The 20,958-nt window shown below is 42.1% G+C and overlaps 1 protein-coding gene across 1 annotated transcript in view; it reads left to right on the top strand.

Annotated features, from left to right (window-relative positions):
• LOC132076575 (cytosolic carboxypeptidase 6-like) overlaps positions 1 to 20,958 on the top strand; it is a 205,766-nt gene that overhangs the window by 48,792 nt on the left and 136,016 nt on the right. The window contains exon 4 of the mRNA XM_059477703.1: positions 12,145 to 12,256. Coding sequence (XP_059333686.1) covers positions 12,145 to 12,256 — 112 coding nt within the window. The remainder of the gene's footprint in view (positions 1 to 12,144; positions 12,257 to 20,958) is intronic.

The following is a 20,958-nucleotide window of genomic DNA, read 5'->3' as shown; positions in this document are numbered from 1 at the left end:
GCAGACATTTAGGTCAAGCCAGTGTAGAGGAATCATTTGATTCTGAATGTAAGGAATTGCTCTTTTCCCTACATGCTTCCAATAATCACATTTTGAGAGACTTTGCAAACATGGGGCCTTGCATTTTGCTGTCAGAAGGCAGCAAGAACCAACTTCTGAACAACTCCAAGGTTTTTGGAGCACTGGCTACCAAAATCAAAGAACTAGATGAGTGCACAGTGGAAGCCACAGCACTCAGATCTTAGTCCCTCCTTGAACAAACCAGGTAACAGCTCTGCTGAAGAGATTCCTTTCTCTCCTGACAAACACTGAACTACTTTTCAGGGTGGAATATGACTGGAGGGATTGATTTCTGAGCCCTGTCAGGAGGATGACATTGTGCTAAAACAGCCAGAACCTGCGCAGTTAATCACTGTTGTATGATGTTTGTATGGTGTGGGATACAACAAGCTAATGGATAGATCCGCTGGGAAGATGAACTTTCTTCTTTTGTCCATTTACAGCTCAAATGAATGTTTACAAGAGCCTGTAACAGAAGCAAACCATCCCCCTAATCACTTCATATTCACCTCCAGATCACTGCACTCCCTGTTGCCAAAAGGTGCAGAAATGGGGCACCATCCCAAATGAGAGTTTTGAGTTTTACTCCCATATCAGCTCGGATGCAGGCAGAGGATGAATTTATGAAAAATAAAAGAGGGGAAAATATAAAATTTAAATAGACTTTGCAGGCTCATAAAGAGAATTAGCTCAGTGTGAGTTCTTTAGAAGCTATTTCTGCATCTTTCTCTAGAAAGTTATTAGACTGTTCTTATTTTTTCAAAATCTGTTCACCCATTCCAAATTTTGACGGATATTTTAAAAGCTCATTTTTATTAAGAAGAAAACAACATTTGACAGAGCTGGCTTATTTTTGACAGTCTGGGGGCTGGCAGTGGATGAAGAGAATTGTTTTTGCAGACCCACTGAATGGATCAGGAAAGTTTCATCTTTGCTTCAAACTTTCCCAAGGCTTTAAAGAGTTTTTGAAATGTTCTCTTCACTCCAGGCTCCCTCATTCTCAGTCTCCCTGTGTGTCTTGATGACACTGTCAGTATCCCCCTCCCACCCCCATATTTTGAGGATGAATTGTTTCATGTTTGTTTATGCTAAGCCATGAAAGCTTGAAATTGAAATTTGTTTGCTCCTCTGCTTCCCATTCATATATGTTCCCATTCATTGTACATTTTTCCTGTAGGATTTTATCTCGAGGGTGCTGAACTGTGTGAGGCTGCAAATATGCAGAAAGAAAAAAAAAAGTAATTCTGTGAGCCTGTGAAGCTGCCTGTCCCACAGCAGGGCTCTCTGGTGTCCACTGAGGTATGAGCAGCAAGTGAAACTTTTCTTGTGCCTGAGACTTTCTTAGAATTATAAAGAAAATTGTTTAATGTAGCCCTCTGGAGGTCTTCAGCCATTCTCAAAGCAGGGCTAACTTCGGTGTTGTGTTGGTTACTTTTGGCTTTTTACGGGCAAGATTTGAAAATCCCCATGGATAAAATAAAATCATAATGTGGGAGGGTTTTCCCCTCATTTGAGTTCTCTGTTGCCTAATTAAAATTGACTTCATTATATAATCTTTTCAATGGAGATTAAAAGCTGTGGATGTCCCATCCCCAAAATTGTTCAAGGATGGATGGGAGCTTTGAGGAACCTGGTCTAGTGAAAGGTGTCCCTGCCCCTGGCAGGGGGTTGGAACTAAATGATCTTTAATGCCTCTTCCAACCCAAATTCCTCCATGATCAGCTTCCACCTAAACTCCTTCCTAGCCTTTCTGTATAACAATTACCAGATTTCATTTTCCCTGGTGTTTCATCCTCACCTCTTTTCTTGAACAGTTACATGCCTTTAGTAATTGTTGCATTCTTTTATACATCTCCGAAAAGGGTATAATAATAAATTTTTCTGACAATTTTACACCCATTGGCACCTATTTTTGAGGCATAACAAAAAAAAAAAAAAAAGACCAACAAAAAAATCCAAAACCAAAAACTCTAAATCCCTGAAGGTTTAAATTTTTCAGCTTTAACATTCTCATCAGGATTCCCAAACTAATCTATCATTGCACCATTATTCATTGCAATAAGATATTTCAGTGCTCTGGAACCGAAATGGGTAGTTTCAGCTTGGCTTGGTATCAAATCACATTCTGCTGGTGTGTTGCAGTGATTGATAGAAGCCACACTTTGATAGAAGCCACACTTTGAGTGCTTTACATTCCTGCTCCGAGCATCCAAATGAGACAAGTGACCACGTCCCATGGGTTGGCACCAAATCCCTCTCACGTGGCTTTGAGTGAGGAAGAGGAGGTATCATGGAGCATCATGAGAAATGTCTCTTTGCCAGGTATCTTCCCCTCTGGGGTGTACAATGTGCCCAACTGCTGGGACTGTGGACAATTTAAGGCCTAAGTGATTTCAGGTAGGAATTGGAAATGGACCAGAGACCACCATGCTGTCAAATAGTTCCCCATTCTCTGTGTTGTTTGGGCTGAGGCAGCACCACACAGAGAAGCTCAGGTGGTAAAACTCTGCCCTTTAAATTAACAAGTGATTGGGAAAAATCTGAGCCTGATTTAACTCCCTTCTAAAGCATCTGGGCTTTTTATTGATTGCAATCAGAGGCAGAGCAGCTTCTTTGCCATCTTCTGAAATGTTATGTGACAAACATAACACTGGTATTATTTCTGCTTTGAAATGTTAGTTTATCATGGTAGTGATTCTGGGGCTTTCCAAAGTTCCTGATGGACTTTCAAAAATGAAATAATCTAGTGGTTTTGGTGTGGTATTTTGTTTGGGTTTAGATTTTTTGGTAGAGTTTTGTTAACTGATTTGGCCACATTGTGCCTTTGCTAAAGCAGAGTAGTCACCTGGCAGGTGTTAAAATAATCTAATAGAATAAGGTTAATCTTCGCTCTTTAATTAGACAGCCATATGTAACACACCCAGTGGGCCAGATAACCTTGAAATTCAAAGTGAGAATAAAGACAGATTTGAGAGGAAAATTTCTTTACTTACAGGTGGTAAGGGGTAGAAGAAACAGGAGGGAATGTTCACTGATACAACAGCACAACCCAACACAACCCCTTTTCTCCATCCAAACCCTTAGAGAATGTTTCTCAAAAACTGGACTGGGATATCTCATGGTTATTTTATCTTATATGCTCTTATAGGCATTGCAGGATTGTTTGTTAACTACAAGCTTGTGCAATCTTGTTGGAAATGAACTTCAACAAAATTCAGAGTCTATCAGAAAACCTTTGTTTGATTCCATAGATCACTGGATTCCATAATCCATCTGTAGAACATAATCCATTCCATAATCTCCATCTGTGGAACCTAATAAAACCCTGTTGCATATAAAACATTAAGGGAAGGCCTTGTAAAACCCTAGCTCAGGCCTGGTACTTTGGCTAAGCAGAACAGGACTGTGGGAAAGGGGCTCAGCTGAATTAGGGGTAGAAAAACAAGTTCTGTAACCATTGTTTGTTCACATTGTGGTGTGTGGTGGTTGGTTGAATGATGTTTGTTATGGTTTAAAACTGTGGAGCTGAAAACAAGGCTTTAAAAGGCCTAGTTTTGGAATAAAGAGCTCTCCTTTGCCCCTGCCTGGGGACCCTGGGTCACTCTCACCAACATATCCCCATCTCTGTAGCACCAAAACACTTCATAATCCTTCATGTGTTTCCCTCTCCAAACACCATGGAGGGTTTATGATTATTTTTACAAGTGAAGAACTGAGGCATTGCAGTTGTGACCTGGGTTAGATAAGAGGCAGTGACAGGACAGTCCCATGGTGTCACCCTGATGAGTGAACCACTGTGTCACTTGTCCTTCCCCTGTATGGTGACAACTGGGATTTTATTCAGGGCTTGCATACAACTGTAAAACTTTCAATTAGTTGTGGTAAAGGGGGTGTTTGGCTAATGGCCATGTCCCTGGCTCTAACTCCTGATGACATTTAATATCTGCTGGCCAATGCAGCTGGAGAAGGCTGCTTGCACACCATGTGTATGGGAATGCAGGGAAATTCAAAAGGGCCTTCCCTCCAACCAACCCAAAATAAATGTCTCCTTATAAATGCAAAAAGTCACTTTCAAGCTGAACAATTTGTAGATGCAGCAAGGTTATGCAGGAATACAATTTGTATTTTGGCTATGTATGGGAGTGAGAAGTACCTAAGTGTGTCAGAGCCTGTTAGCAAACATTATTAAAGGGAGCCAGCAGATGTGTTTTGGTGCTGGGGAGTCAAACTTTGCTTGTTAGGGTTCAGCCAGCAGCTTGCCAGTCCTGTGCTGCATCACTGAGGGCCAGCACACACCTTCTTGGCTGTTTGGGATCAGGTCAAACCCTTCCTCCAGCATATCCAAGAGGAAAAGGCCTTTGTGATGATGGAGATGGATGATTTCTGGCTGAGTTCTGGCATGGCCCATGAGGATGTCCTGGGTGGAAGTAGCCTGGTACCCTGAAATGTAGCAAAGTAATCATTTAAATCTATTCAGGAGAGTCAAGGAAATCTCAGGCACAATGCTAGCTCTAACCACCACATGTTACAGCAGGTTCTCAGACACAGCTGAATGCAGCAGTATCAGGATATAAAGCCAAGAAAAATGGCTGAATTAAGGTATAACTGAAACCCACCCAAACCCCATTCATGATCCAGTAATACCTTACCATTTTCTAGTAATCTCTGACAAAATTCGATGTTTCTAATATTCTGTCCACTCACAGTGCCATTTTTTGTCAGATATGGAGAAGCCTTGAGTACAGTCAGCTTCAGGTCAAATCAGAGTTAGGTGCTGGATGTGTAACATGCTATGTAAACCCATGTTATCCTAAAAAAGTCCTGTCCTTGGCGTCTCAGATAGAATGGTACAAATTAGTGGCTGTCTCTTATGTAAGCCAATTTTTGTCCCAGTTGCTCTTTTATGAACTGGGGACAATGTGGTCCCCTCTTGTAACAGTGCTGTTGGGAAAATTAGTCCATCAGTGCTTATAAAGCAGTTGTCTCCTGCAGTGCTGAGCACTTTAGAAAAGCCATGAAGAGCTGGAGAGCTCTGTCCTTGGAGCAGGCTTTGAGTAGCATGCAGTAAGCAGCAGCCTAGGGCTGTATATTGAACAATAAGGAAAAGCCAAAATACTGAATGGTCCACTCATTAATGACCAGTGAGGATCCTGTGACAATAAAGTGAGATTAAAGCTGCAATTAAAGGCTGTGCCAGAGCAGTGACAAGCACAGGGCTGAGGAAGGCTCTGTCCTAAGTTTAAGAACTCAGCATTGTGACATTGAGGTTGGCTCCTTTGAGTGCAGCTCTCTGTGTGTGATGGGTCTGGGGGTGAGAGCTCAACCATCTTCTGGGGGTGTTCTTATCATGCTGGTCTGCAGGGAGCAGGATGTGTCTTTCCTCTTTCCTAGAAGTGAGTAGAGCTCCAGATTTGTGTGCCAGGCTGGATAGGAGATGTGTAATATGGAGTTATACCATCCTATAACAGCTGGAGTATTCCCTAATAATTCTGAGACGTGTTGTGTGTCTGAGGAAGGCCAGAAGTGGGAACAAAAGCACAATTCAAGAGCAGCCATATCTCCAGAAATGTGAACCACTGTGATGATGAAACACTTCTTTTCACCCAACCTGCCCCTTCAGGAATGTAGACAGACCAACAAAAATTACAAATGTTTTAAAGAAGGGTTGCTTATCTGAAGGGAAACATTTGTTAGGACATTCTGGGGAAGTCAAGTAGATAGGGCAGGAGGGCCTAGAGGAGTTTGACTTGTTGACAGAGTGGGAGTCCAGTAAATTAAGCACATATTAAAATTCTGTTCCCCAGTATTTTACAGCTTGTGATCCATGAGCAGGTGGCTTTTGGACATCAGAAAAGAAAGTTTATATAATACTGCATTATGGGCTGCATATGTGAGAGTTCTGAAGGCCCTGTGCCTACAGTGGAAATATTTTGGGATCCAAAAGTTGGAAAAAAACCCGTCTCCTGTGTCATTAAGTCAGTGATGTGTTTGGTTTTGAAAAGGCCAAACAATGAATCAGGCTTTAAAATGGAAGCACTGTAGGTGTTGCCATCAAGTTGTTTAAAACACCTGAGTGCCCGGGATTGGCGTGGCAGTGACTCAGATGCAGCTGGGAGCAGGAGCTGAGAGAGCCCTCCCAGGGCAGGGCAGGACAGGTGGGACTGGACCTGCAGGGTCCTCTGGAGAGATGCACACCTGGGGACAGGCTCTTCCCAGGGGAGAGCTTTGCTAAGCTGGGCTTGCATCCCAGGGGAAGTGCTGGAAACCCTGTCCCACTGGAAACTGGGCTGGGCACGATGCAGGTGTGGAAATACAGAGAGTCCTGTGACAGCTGCAGGGGTGAGCTGCTCTAGGGAGGGGATCTCACCCTCTGACACGCCAGGCACACTCACTGGGTGGAGTTCTCCTACCTGCAGGATGGGTTTTTATTTCCAGCATGCTGCTGTGTGCCCAGGAATCCTTCTGGCATTACCTGGGGTGTGTAAGGGGGGTTAATGCAAGAATTGAGACATATCCTGAAGATCAGAGTGTGCCTGTGTCAGGAGGGGATGTGTGTCTTCCTTGGTGTGTGTGCCTGTGACACCTATTACCAGCCCTGAGAAATGCATGTATTCATCAGAAGGAGAAAATATCCCTTTGTGTTTATTCTTATTTAACATTGTTTACACATAAAATGGAGAAACACATCTTTAACCGTCATGTACGATTTAAAATTATGTCAGTACACCCGGCAGAGCTCATTCTGCAAACCTCTACTCCACCGTGTGGTCTCTGCCAGCTAATGCTGCTCTCTGCCTGGAGCACACTGCAGTGCCTCTGTTAAATAGCCTTTGTGAAGGTTTCCAGAGCTCGAAATTAAAAATGCAGAAAGCTGGGGAGGAGGAGAGACTTTTCAGAGCAGGGGTTCTCTGTAGCTGGAGCGTTAGGATGTCTTGCTAACCTAATTGCTTTAGAATATGTGGGCTTGAGTGAGTCCTTTTTAATGAATAATAGGCAAATGCATTAATGGCAAACCCAAGCACCCAGACAGTGAAACACACACTAATGAAGACCTGACTTGGCTGGCAGGTGTGGAGCTGATTTGTAAAACAGAACATATCAGTTCTGAGGTGATATTTGTGAAGAGAAGCAAACCTTGTGTGTGCTGCCCTTGCCTTTACCATCCCTGCTGCAGCCCCATGGCACTGCCTGCAAGGGACAGCAGCCAGAGGGACCAGCTATCCCCTGTCTGCCCTCTAAAACAGTGCTCCCCCTTCCCCTCTGCCTTCCCAACCCCAAATCCTGACCCTGCTGGTGGTGCCAGGCGTGGGTTGGAGCTCCCTGGCTTTGTGTGTGTGGAGATTATCTGGAGATTCACCTGGTGCTGATCCAATGAACCAACGCAGCCTTACAGAGCTGGAGGGAAGGGTGCGCGGTTCCCTTTGTAATAAATCACAGGGCGTGAAAAAGGATTTCTTTAGCTCCCTTCCTCCATTATTCTCCGTATCTCACCTTGTGGAAATGGGTCTGTAAGGGAGAGATTTAGGCTCACACGGCAGGAAAAACGAGCAGGGCAGGGAGGACTGAAGGTAAAGGAAGGCAGAGTTCCTGCAGGTTTCTGTAACTTGGACATTCCAGGAAGAAGAGATCCTTTCTTCTTCCTGAAAGAATAGGAAGAAGACCTGAAAAATAAACCCAGCATGGGCATTGGTACTAAATCCTTCCTCAGGATGTTGTCACTAAAGCAGCTGCTTAAGAAATCCTTAAAAGCAGCAATGAGTTCAGTCCCAGAGAGGGTTTCTGTCCAGAGAACTGCCCAGCAAGCTGGGTGCTGGTCTGAACATCTTTGGTTTTACTGAGTTGAGCTGGTAACCTCTTCAGATCTGGCTGCCTCCCAAGTAGGGAGGGATGAATACTGCAAAATGTTTCAGTTTACAGTGCAATTTTGAAACTCATTTGCTTTGACTGAATTTGCACTGTGTTTATGTAAATTTATAAACACTGTAATAAATTTATCTATTTACAGAAAACAGAAATTTTAGGAAAAGGCTGGAAAACATTGGTGAAACACGAATTCTAATTCAACAAGAATATTCACAGAACCTGATTTAAATGAACATTCAGCCACGAAGCAGAAGCACAGCATGTGGTCTCTACATCTAGCAAACTATAGCAAGCATAATCCAAAATTCAAACAATGGTTATCAGCTTAAATGCTTTAAATTACATACATGTCATTTTTGTTGCAATGACTACGTGACCAAATCCTAGGTTTTTACAGTAGGAATGAAGACCAAAATCAGGTAATAGCTACAGGTTGTTACTTTGCTTGTAGCTATCTATTCTTTGTTTTTTCCTGATCTGGAAGAGTCTGTGCCAACACCTCATTCTCATCAGGCTCTGTGGCATTGTGACCTGCCACATTCATAAAAGCATTCATGGGCATGGTCATTAATGCTCATGGAATGGGGTATCCTCCAGTGCCCTTGTCCCAGCCCTCACTAATCCTGAAGATCTTTTTGTCTTCCCTTGTACCTCTTGGAGTCTGTAATGTTTCCTGATTTTTTGTCTTCTGTGTCCCCCTTCTAAGAGCATCCTTAAGCAGTACTTTGATATAATTTAGCAGGTTTTCCCCCCTTGTTAATTTTATACTGAGCACATTAGTTTATTTACAGCACAACATAAATCTAATCTGTATAGGGCAGATTTGGAGGCACTTTCTAAATTAGGGGAACACTTAGAGCCATGTGAGGAACTGCAGTGAAGCAAATGGCAACACTTGCACTCTGAGTAAAAGCACTGGTCTCAAATATTGAGAGATTATGTATTATTTTAGGACATACTTGTTTCCCACCACAGACCTGCTGTTTCCAGAGCATATCTGCATTTCTACTTTGCCTACCCAGTGTTTGAAGCAGCAGGCAAACAGTTAAGCAGTGGAAAGTGCTCCAGAAATTAGCTGGTTTAAGACTGGGAGGGCGAATTAAAAAGCAGCGCAAGATGCAATTTTAAAGTTACCCTGTTCAAGCTCTCGCATTGGAGGCATTAGCCATGGGGGAGATCACATCAGCTGGGAGCAAGATAATGAAATGAATGCAGGATCTGTAATGGGCACGTGGGAGACGCTCGCCGTGTGTTTTGGCCATGTCCTGATATACGTGAGCTCTGGGAGACAGCTCCACATGCAATAGAGTCAATAATCAAATCTGAAGTACCAAGGAACACAACTTGATGTTTCCTTAGAGAGGCCACAAGTTTGCAGCAGATGAATAAAGAGAGGCTGTGGTAGATACAAATTTGTCTTTAGGCAAAAAAAGGAAAGAAAAAAGACTTGGAAAGTGGAAGCGGGGAGAAAATATTACACTGTTTCCAGACTGGAGAGAAATAGTAATGCCTACATCAGAAAGTTAATTAATTGTTGTTACATTGATAAATATGTGATATACCACATCAAAGACTAGCTAAATGATATTTGGAAATTAATTTGGATTCCTATTAAACAGAGCTCAGAGGAGCTTCCCAAATGAATAACTTGTTTGTTAAACGTTGCTTCCTTCTGTTTATGAAGTCTTTTCAAGTAAGGACAACTATTTTCAACTGTTCTTGTTGTTTTAAATTAACTATGAGCTTCATCTCTTACCAGACATTCCTGACACATCAAAATTCTGCAAATTACAATGCCTTACTTAGGATCTTATAAAAATTAAGTATTACTTACCTCTTTTCTCTATGGGGATGACTTAGATAAAGTTATCCAAAAAGTCCCAACCCCCAAATTTAATATTGACAGTATGCTCATTTTCTCTGGTATTAAATATTATTAAAAGAAAATGTAAGTGTGACACATTAAGTATATAAATCTTGGTTCAGATTCTGAGCTCTTAAGAAAGTTTTTCTACAGTAAGGATGTTGTTTTCTTGGGAACTGTGCCAAAATACAGTAAAACTCATGGCAGTTTCTGCTTTTATTAAATGAAAAACTCATTCCTCTCATTCTGCTCTTCTGCCAGTTTTATCCTGGTGTAATTCCACCTGCGTCTCTGGAAGTACTTCTGGTTTTTATTAATGTCTATAAGTTCAAAAGAAGATAGGATTTAGTAGAGCCGAGTGCAGAGAGTTTACATACAGGCAAAAAGAAGAGAGAGAGAGAGAGAAATCTGACACAGTATGCTGTAGAGTAGGATGGCAGAAACTTTCTGAGTTGTCTGTGGAATTGTAGTTGCTTAAAATGTCCAGGAAAAAAAAAAATCCATCTGGTTTCTATACAAGCAGAGAAGTGGCCACCACGACAAGGAGGTGGCTTCTGCACCCCTGCAGGCACCCAGGGCAGCAGTGATGGGGCTGCAGGGCTGCACTTGGGTGTTTGAGCTCCCAGAGCTGATGGGTGGGTTGTGTCAGCCCAAGGAGCAGTGCAGCTCCTGCTTGCCTAGATACCCATAGGAACTTTTACAAAAGAATGTCACATTAATTTTGCATCCTTTGGTTCATAGGAAAATATTTTTTCATCAGGTTTGGAAATGAATTTCATCCTCTGGTTTCATCCCCTCACCTTTTTGAGTATTTCACCGCTGTTAGTTTTATTTTCCTTTCTCTTTGCCAATTAAACCTATGTTTTGGGTCTTCAGATTCTTAGATTTTTTTTTTTTTGGTCAGAGGATAGCACTGCTGGAGTGAATCTCCAGTTTGCATAGGTGTGTTTAAAAGATTAAGGCTGAACAGACATTCTTGTAATAGACATGGGATCAATGAAAGCTCTTCTTTTCTCAAGAAGCTTTAAGGCTTAGCAGCAAGGTTGATTTTTTTTGTTTGTTTGTTTTAACTATAGAAGAAGTTGCATCTCTACCTGGCCTTGTATTATTTGTATGATCTTCTACAGAATTCCTGAGCAAGAGTTTACCCAACTCATCCCAAGCTTAGCTTGAGATGACACAGTTCTCTTCCTGCATGTATCAGTAGCCAAAGGTTTTCTAGGTGATCTCTGCAGTAGGCAACGTATCTGATTTCTACTTGTGCCACTTCCAGCTTTCTAATTTCTTTTTCAAATTTCAAATTTTCAATTTTAGTGCTCACTCTGTCAACAGCCTCCTGAGTTTCAGTGGGGCCCCACAAAGAATTTGGATGCTCCTCTGTGGGGCTGTGAGCAGCAGAATCCAAGTCAGGACAGTGTCCTGGGCGGGACCTGAGCCAGGGCAGGAAGGAGAAGCCAAGGTGGCATCCATGCTCCAACGCCTACAGGATCTGATGGCCAATAATCATTTTAACTTGTTGATTTGCTTGGCTAACTTTTGTGCAGGCAATTGCAGGAGGGGAAGAGACAGAGGCCCGGGGTTAGTGGAACAATGATATTCATGCTTTAAATCCCTTAAGCACAAACCTAATGGCCATTGATCATGAAGAGCCCTGCTGAGTCAGAGCCTGTCTGAGGACAAGCTGAAGGTCCAGTTTGGTGGTGCAGTGTGTGAATCACCCTCAGCCTGAGCTCCAAAGAGAAGGCAACCTCCAAGGTCAGGCAAGGCTGCTCCAGGCTGCCAATTGTCACTATAGGACACGAAAGCTCACACTGCTATTCTCAAGGTGAAGAAAAAAAGGGAAGTTTATTTTCTGACTCCAACATTTATAGTTTTCCAAAAGTGACAGCGGATTGGAGGGTGACAGTGCCACCTCTCCAATGACACTGGTCAAACCAACAGTCCATCAACTTTCTCTTCCTCCATAAAGGAATGCAAGACAATGAGTTATTTACAGAAGGTGTGTGAGAAAGTTCACTACAAGAACGTCAACATCAGAAGGCTTAGAAAATCTTAAAAAAAACCAGGGTGACAGCCAAGCTGGGGAAAGGCAAAGAATACAATAAGCACAGGCTGTGGAGAAGGGAGAAGGCTGAATGGCCGGAGCTGATATTCCAGTTGATATTCTGCTGGTCATGTTATTTCTGAGAGGTGCCATTGCTGCAGGCTCTCCTCAGGGAAGGGTTTGCTTTGTTTCCCCCATGAGACCAACGTTTAACTACTTCAGCCGCAGAATGTAACCCTAATTCTGCATCTGATCCAAGGAGAGGCCACAGCCCTGCTAATTCCGTGTCTGTTTTGTGTGTGTGTGTGTGCAGGTGCTCCCTGCTGGGCTTCGACCTGAACCGGCACTGGGCCAATCCCTCTCCGTGGGCTCACCCCACCCTGCACGGAGTGAAGGAGCTCATCATCGACATGTACAACAACCCGGTGAGTGGGGACACAGCTGCTGAGCCCCCCTGGTGCTGGGGGAGCCACCCCTCCACTGCAGGAGAGCAGGGAACAGCCGGGCTTTGGCCACGGGAAGCACCAGAGGAGGAGAAAGCGCGTGGAATGATGCTCAGCTCAGATTAACTATGGAATAATTCTGAAAGCAGGGCTTAAATTCAGTTGAGCTGCTCTCATGCTCTGAGCAGGATTCAAAACAGCAGGCCCCCCAAATTGAATTAGGGAATGGCAGCAATGCTTAATCCGGGGCTCTGGCAGTGGTGGCTGTGTGGTGTGCAGGGCAGGAGGGGGAGAATGTTTGCAAATATTATATAAAGACACACGGACACGCTCATGCTCACTCAGAGAAGCAGAGGTGTTCTTGAAGGTGAAATCTTAGCTAATCAGAGGAGATGGATTGAGGAGAATATGGAGAAGAGGAGTGGGAGGGAGGCAGACAGCTATTGAATGTTTGACATCAAGGCGCGGAAGGATTATTGAACGTGGCACCTAAGAAAAACTGCTGGGGAAAAAAAAATGGATATGGGTAGGGAAAAAATCACTACCAAAAAATAAGAGGAGATTTTATAGATTATTATTTTTTTCATTATAGTATTCCTGGTATTTGTCTTTTCTTTTTGCTTCTCACAATGGAGAGGGAATTTGAATCTTTAAGCCCCTGAAGTTTTGCTAATTTTTCCTTTTGTTTTTTCTTTCTTTCCTTTTTGTTTCTGTGAAAAAAGAACCTGGCTAGCCTTGCTAATAAAGAAAGAGGATTCTTACCCCTGGCTACATCATGTATAGGATAAGACCTCCTTTAATTTAACTCCTGGTTTTCCCAATACATCTTAATTAGACTTTTTATCTTCCAGTAATACCTGTACAGAGGAGTTTTTAGGTACAAGGAAGATAGGGTGATAGATAAGATCATTACATATGGACTGGAATCCAATTGCATGAAAAATATTTTCTTAGACCACTAATTGTTTGGCACAGAATTTGTCTTTCTATTCAGTTTCTGCAGCACCTTGCACTGTGCATTGTGCCTCTGACCGAGGCTCCTAAGCTCTATTAAAGTGGTGATGATGATGATGGAAAGGCACAGAAAGGAGCTTTGAAACCAGCCTGGTCTTTCCTCTGTTTTCTACCTCGAACAGCAAAATAATTTTTGTTCTAGTCAATGGAATGAGCATGCAGATTGCTTTAAGAAGAGGTTTCTTCCCAAGAATGAAGAGGCCTTTAAACATTACAAGAAAGTTGGGTGTAGGGAAGTGCTTGTAGCCAGTAAGGCAACGAATCCTGAAATTATGAAAAGTCACTGTCAGTAAAGTAAAGCTATTCTTGGAGGTAGGGGGAAGTTCTTTTCAGCTTCATCACATTCTAAGGAATCTTTGAAAATTCTGGTAGCTTCCAGCTGTCCTATGTGTGAAGAATGAATTAATTTGCTATGGTGGCTAAAATGAAAAATCAAAACCAAAACTGTTTGGTGAGAGCTAATCTGAAATGGAAATTTTTTTTCCTCCATTTTTCTGTCTCCCACTCTCCCCAGTGATCAACCTGAGATGAACCAGTTCCAGTTCATTTCTTTCTGAGGGAAAGAAAAGGGAGCTTTTTAAACATTTAATTTTCAAAGTTATTTAATTTTTTAAAATTACTTTTTTAGAATTTTTTTTTTATTAAAGTACCAGCAAAGTTCAGGTTGCTCTTCAGAATTCCATCTCTTAGTGAATTAGCTACCCACCAAAAAAACCTTCTTGTCTGGCCTTGTCAACACCAGCCTTTCTGGCAGTTTCAGGGATGCTCAGCAATGCAATGCAGTATATGGGATTACTGTTATTTTCAGGAAATACCAAATTCTTATTCCCTGTGATCCCAGTAATATTGGTATGAAAAGACCATACCCAAAGTGCTGGGACAAAAGGGGGAGACAAGCCAGGTGCCATGGCGCTGTCCTTGCACTGCTTTAGCAGTGACTGCTCTTATTGAGTTATGACAGAGTGCCGGAATAAAACCTGCTTTGAATCCCTTCAGGCAGCTAAAAATGTTAGGTGCTTTTCAGGGGTAGAATGTTACTTTCAGATGACTAATACGTGATGGATGGCTGGCTGCACGCACAGGTGACCTGCTGCAGGAGAGCTGGTGTCAAACCGTGTCACATCAGGCATTTTGCATTGGAACACATCTGTCCTGCCACCCCCTCCCCATCTAAAGTCTTCCCACACTGGGGAAAATGAAATGAAATGCAAAACCCAATTCCCTGAGGAATTATGTAATAAAAAAATAACCTTCATCCCTCCCATTGCAGACAAGATCTGCTGTGAAGGGCTGTCCGCAGAAGACTGGGTTGTTTAAAGCAAGGGGAAGTTTGGTTTCATGTTGCCATTGCAGAGCAGCTCAGTGCAGGACTTTTAGACGTATTCATTCCCTTAAATCACTTAAGGAAAATTAGCTGCCGTAAGACCATAAAACCATGTTTTAAATATTGCTGCATAGGAGGATTTTTTCCGCTGCTCTGCAGTACGGGAGATAAGCTCCTTCCTTTGAAAAAAAGTTCATTCTGGAGCAGGGAGGATGAGTGACACAGAAATAAGTGAAGTGGGTATGAGGCACACGCACAATGCCACAGCCACAGAGATTCCAGCACTGAGTGTTCCAAGGTTGCGTGTTTGCTGTAGTTACTGTATAAAAATAATCCACAGCACTTGTGGTTCACTGTTCTTCTGGGTTTTACAAAGTGAGCTTATTTTATTTTATTTTTAAAGTGTTTCAGATTCCATAAGGACCACATTGCCCTTGGGGGGAATGGATGGGTTGAGAAATGAGAAACAATAAGAATTTTGATCTCCACTGACTTTGACTCAATAACTCTGATGATCTGTGCCATCATGTTGACCTACATGGAGTGAGGGGATATTCTCAGCTGTTTCTAGTGGTATCAGTCTTGCAGATGAGACTGAAGTGATAGTCTCCTCTAGATCATGTGCTGCTGGCTGGGGCTATTTCAGTTCCCAAGCCCTTTTCCGGCCCATACTTGAGCCAGCAATGTCTTCCCATCACTCCACCAGTTGATACCTGTTGATGTTTTCCCTGTCTGTGCTGGAGCAGGTACCAGAATGATCTCAGAGCATGAATGTATTGTTTAAACCAACTCAGATGGCTCATGTTTGCAGTTTGTTAAAGCATGTTCATGTGAGCCATTCCAGCACCCTTTAAAAACAGATTTAGTGAGTGCACTCACTGTCAGCTCAGCCCCCTTGCTATGAGCATTGTGTTATGGCCTTTTCCCCCAGAGGCTGGTGTTATTCTCCCTTCTAGACCTCTCCCTCACTGAGTTCTCCAAAGGAAAACTCCCACACAATAAGCAGCTACTCAATGTTTTACCTTCAGTGTTCATTGTGCAGCCTTGTCCTGTGTTTGCTGTGCCCTGTGCAGATCCTGCTCTGAACACAAACTGTTCATCTCCTTGCGGGCTCCTTTGTTCTGTTCACTGCTATACCTTGGGAGCATTGCAGAGCTGTGGATTATTTCTGGGGAGGGACCCCTCTGAGAGACAAATGTTTCATCCTTGTGTGGATAGGAAGCAGTTATGATCACACCTACTCATTGGTGATAGATGGTTTAGAATGCCTGGAATCAGATTTATTTCATGTCACTCAGCAAAGACTGATACCTGCACTGTCTTGTATTTACCCCTTGCTTCTGCATGGAAGATTGGAATTGACTATTTCTGTCATTTGGTCCTCCTAGGACCTAGGAGACGAGGAATAGGCTGTGACTGACCATTTGGGATGAATCTGTTTCAAGTCATTTGCTCCTCCCAAGTGAAAATGCAGACATGGGATTCAGGGCTCCCAAGCACTCTCAACACTGGAGTTTGTGATCTTTCTTCTGTATTTCTTCTGTTTTCCGCCTCCTGTTGAAATGAAGCTGGAGTCCTACAAGCAAATGATTCCTTTGCTAGATGCTGTTCACCTTGTGCCCTGAGTGAGCCAGAGACCCATCCAAAACTGAAAAAAACAACTTACCACTTAATGGATTTGCCTCTTAATTAGCATCTCCTTTGTCATGCACGTATATACTAAAATTTAAATTATTTCTGCAAAACTGACCTTTCTTTATCCATTCCTGACTTTGGAGTGCTTGATGTTGCATACTTTTAATACTATTCTGGGTGAAAGTTTTCAATGCAAAATGAAAGCCCCAGCATGCTAAACTCTGAGTCATCTGCTGGGCTGGAACCTTTAGATCCACCACACAGACATCTGCCACAAGGGCTGACGAATTGGCTGATAGAGGATGGCAATCTGCAATTGCTGAGGACAGGAAAGAGGGAGGGAAGGAGCCTGAGGGCTTTGGGGGTATCTGCTGACAGCAGCATTAGTAATAAGGCAGGATGAGTAAACACAATACTGTAGGCATGGGGAGGGTTGATATTTAAGGGTAAATGACACTTTTTGTGTTTTTGAGGATTTTTTTTTAAGATCCTGTGTGCAGGCTCAGATTTGAACAAAATCATTATTTTCCAATCTTCCTGTCTCTGAGGAGGCCCAGCTTTTGATCCAGGTAGGTTTGAGTGGGCAAGCAGTACAGGGGAATTAGCCTGGTAAGTCAATGTAACTGGATTCTTCAGCAGATGATTGTGTTCCTCTTCAGAAAGAGAATATATTTGCTTTCTTCCAAAGTTATTGAACATACAGTCCACTGGGTTTGTGTTATAATCTCTCCTCAGACCCTTCTTTGGAGGCTGATGGGTGTCCTCCTTGGGCTGAATATCCTCAGCACCATTTGGAGTGCACTGTCAAGGAGAGGAGTTGTGATTGTGCAGGAGCTGTGGTGCTGTGGGACTGCTCCATGTGCAGCACATGCAACCCCCCAATTTCCCCATTATCCTCAACTTTTGCCATGAAACAAATCAGGATTTTTGTTTTTTCTCTTATCCCTGCCATATTTTGAGAGAGGCATTCTGTTTTTATGGAAATCTAAGTCACAGAATATAGACATAGAATCTTGGAACTGATATTTTGCAGGTTGCAACTATCCCAAATCAACATTGTTTTGCCTTGGACAGTGCCACGTTCTTCACCAGACAGCTCCACATTTAGAAATATGCAGTTGGTCTCCAAGATATGTGTGCTTTGCTAGCAGAGTGACATAAATTTTATTTTTGTCAGTCCTGTAAAGTGTGTCAATCTCAGAGGCTCTGCTTCCACTCATCTCCTGAAATGATGTTGTTAGTATTACCATCAATGTGATACTGGATATTTGACAAGTAAAGTACAACAACAGATTTTGCAAGGTTTTCTCATCAAAACTGTACATTTAGGTTTCTTGTGCTATAAGCCCTCAAGTAGCATTTTCTAATCTAACATTTGAATGACTGCAAGCAATTGTTTTCTCTTCAAAAACTCTTCTTTTCCCTCATCATCTCCCCTGCTCCTGTTATAAATCGGAGCAGCAAACTCGAAAATATTTCACTGGAAAATTATAAGCTCATTCTCATTCTAGCTGAAGCCAGTTTGGATGTTAATAAATGTTTGGAAAGGCTGTGGGTTGGGGTTTGGTGTTGCTCAGAACTCACTTGGAGCCAAACAGATCAGCTGAGGTCTGCATCATCTGGTGTGGGGAGTCAGAGCAGATTAACACAGGGTAATGAGCTCTGTAGCATCACACACTACCTGGCTCCATTTTGCTGTTAGCAGAGCTCTTTCACTTCTTTCCTCTACTAAACAACTTAGTAGTAGTGAATAATCATTTTTAACTCAATCTTGAATTTTAACAGCCCACTAGGAAGCGATACTCAGAGAGTATCAGACACCCTGGGCTGTCATTTGTACCTGATGGTTTTCACTCCAATATCAAAACAGCCATTGCCAGGCATCATCTTTTGCCAACAATCCTTGGGATAATACAGTATATGTTATTCTGAGTTCTTCTTAGGCACAATGGCCAATGTGCTGCCTCTTATTTCTCTCCTTCTGAAACTGGAGGAGGGCTCCCCTCTGCTCATGCAGTTGTGTGTTCAGCTGTGATAGCCCTGTGTCCATTTGCTAAGGCAATGCTTCATGTTTGTGCCACTTTGTTGGTGTTGCAGGAGTGCCCTGTACCACTTCTCTCTTGCAAGTCCCTGTTGAATGAAGTGTAAATCTCAGTATTTTGAAAATATCATTCTTCTCCTGTTGAACAGGAGCAAAGGCAACTTTTCTCTCAGTGCTGTAATTTAGCAGTCTAATGTACCCACCAAAAGCTTGCGGATTTTGACTATTTCACATCTTCCTGTTGGACCAGCATAATCAGAATTACTAATGCTCTAGCTGACATTCTACTTCATATAGGCTGTTTAAAAGTATTCCCATTAAACTCCACTCATTGTTAAATAAGGATAAATTTGGTATCTGCTGACAGAAGCAAGGGCAGTGTGCATGATCAGTTTGTTAGCTATGGCATTTTCTGATAAGCAATCTTATCAGTGAGCGTTCAGAAGAACTCCTCAGTTCCTTTCATGCAATTTTAACAATTGTGCTTCCTGGAGTAAACATTCTGTCTTGATCTAGTAATATGTTCTGTGTTCATACCTGGTGAAGCAGCTTCTGATCTTAGCAACTTTCTTCCCACAGCCCTTTAAACACACACAGTATTCAAAGAAACTTGCAAATAGCAGAGCTGGTTTTACACTAGAACAGATTATTTGCTGGTGATGCTGAATCTTTGCCACTGGAGGGTTTTATGACAGGTATTTATTGGAAAAAGGTTAAGATAGAGTTAATTCCCTTTTGAGGCAGTTGAATACACTCAATAAACTCTACAGATTTCCTTCTCATCTCAAATTAATCTATGATTTTTATCCCTTCCCTTTGATTTGTTTTCAACATGTAAATCTTCATAAAGAAGTATATTCATAAAAGTGAATATATAATTTATTTGGTAACTTTTAGGAATCATTAACACTGTTAGATGAAGTTCTACCTGTAACTGTGAACTCCTTGTTAAAGTGATAGTCAAGGAAGGGAGTGCTATTCAGGCCAACCAGTGCTAATAGTCTTATTTTTTGCTGAGTAAAATTTGTGTTTTGAAATTATAAATCACATTTCATATAAACTAGACTGGCTTTTTGGCTGGTTTTGTTTTGTTTTGATCACACTTGCATGTTCACAGTCTAGCTCTGGATGATGCTCCACTGTATTTTTGTGAAATACTCCAGAGTCTCCAGGAAACAAGTCTGAAATGTGTCTACAGATACAAAATTTCTCTCTGTTTGCACTCAATCATTTTGCTAATCATTTCATGGTGGTAATCTCTGACACAGGTTTTGGTTTCTTTGGTTGACTAGGTTGAACAGTTTTTTTACTATCCCTTTTGATAATGTTTTTATCTAGAATAGGAACAGTTTCAGATAAAACCAATAACACAAAATAGAATGAAATGTTCTAATCCCAGTGACTAAAATTTTCTTTTTTTCAACACAGAAATGGCCAGTTCTCATTTGTACCTGACACTTCTAAGCTGTTCTCCATGATACCCAGACACCTGCATGAAGCACTGCAGACAAATTAATGTGTGGATCATTATAATATCTCTAGATAAGTGTCCCTTTACTCAACTCTGATATTCTCACAGGTTTTGTTATTTCCTGCATTCTCTCTGTGATGTGGGGTGTCTGTGTGTAGTACCTCTGGTACTGCTCTAAACAGCTGAACCAGTTTTGGGGGATTTTTTGGGGTTTTTTTCCAGGAGTTTGCCATTCTGAGGAAATTTTGGGGGGTTTTATTGGGTTTTTTTTCCTTTTTTTTTTTTCCAGTTTGCTATTCTGTGGAAATTTTGGGGGATTTTTTTGGGTGTTTTTCAGGAGTTTGCCACTCTGAGGAATCTCTGTGAGCTGCTGCAGTTTGTTTGGGGCAGGCATGTTAGTTATGACCTCCACTTTGCAGTGATCTACTGTACACCTTATCTTCTCTTCCAGGTGTTTTATTGCTATTACATGGAACTTATGGTGTTGCTTTCTTAGTTTTAGCTCAGCATCTCAGTCTCTTTCCATGGCTCTTTAGGGCCTTTAGTCAAACTCCTCTCTTTTACCTTGGATCAAAATATTATCCATCAAAGCTTTAGTATCCTCTCTACCATCAAAACATGGTTGTATTTTCCTGGGATGTGCCTAGGGGGCTGAACACAATTCAAATATCCCTCTGAGGAAATAGTGTCTCCTAAAATAGTTTTTTGAAGACGTACAGCCATGTTTTCTATTTTTCTGGGGGCACCTGCCAGCCCCCTGCTGATGAATCAGAGCCATCTCTTCAAAGAATTTACTCCTTGCCAATGCAGGAAAACATTCCCTTTATATAATACATGTATTTTTTTCTTGGACTGATTGTACAAGAGGGGTTCAGCATGGATTCTTTTCTCCTTCTGTTGCATCCTCTTCCTGCTTATACATTCTGTAATTTTTACAGATGTGATGTTATTGAATTCCTCTTATCATCTGCATTGGGGAGAGAGGGTTTTGGATTTTTTAATTTTAAGTAGCATTAATCAGGGAGTGGCTGACATGTTCAGTGCTGCATTGAGAGTTTCCTTGAGTCTGGGAGATATCGTTAAGCTCCTCCTCAGTAATTCTGGTTTCATGTTTCTCCTCCCCTTCTCAGTTTTCCAGTGAGACACGGGAGTTTAAGATATTATTTTTTTTTTTAGCCACTTATGAAAAACTCCCCCTT

Source organism: Ammospiza nelsoni, chromosome 9 (genome assembly GCF_027579445.1).
Source record: "Ammospiza nelsoni isolate bAmmNel1 chromosome 9, bAmmNel1.pri, whole genome shotgun sequence".
Lineage (NCBI taxonomy): Eukaryota > Metazoa > Chordata > Aves > Passeriformes > Passerellidae > Ammospiza > Ammospiza nelsoni.
Note: the sequence above shows the minus strand (reverse complement) of the source record. Positions and strands in the feature narration are given on the sequence as shown.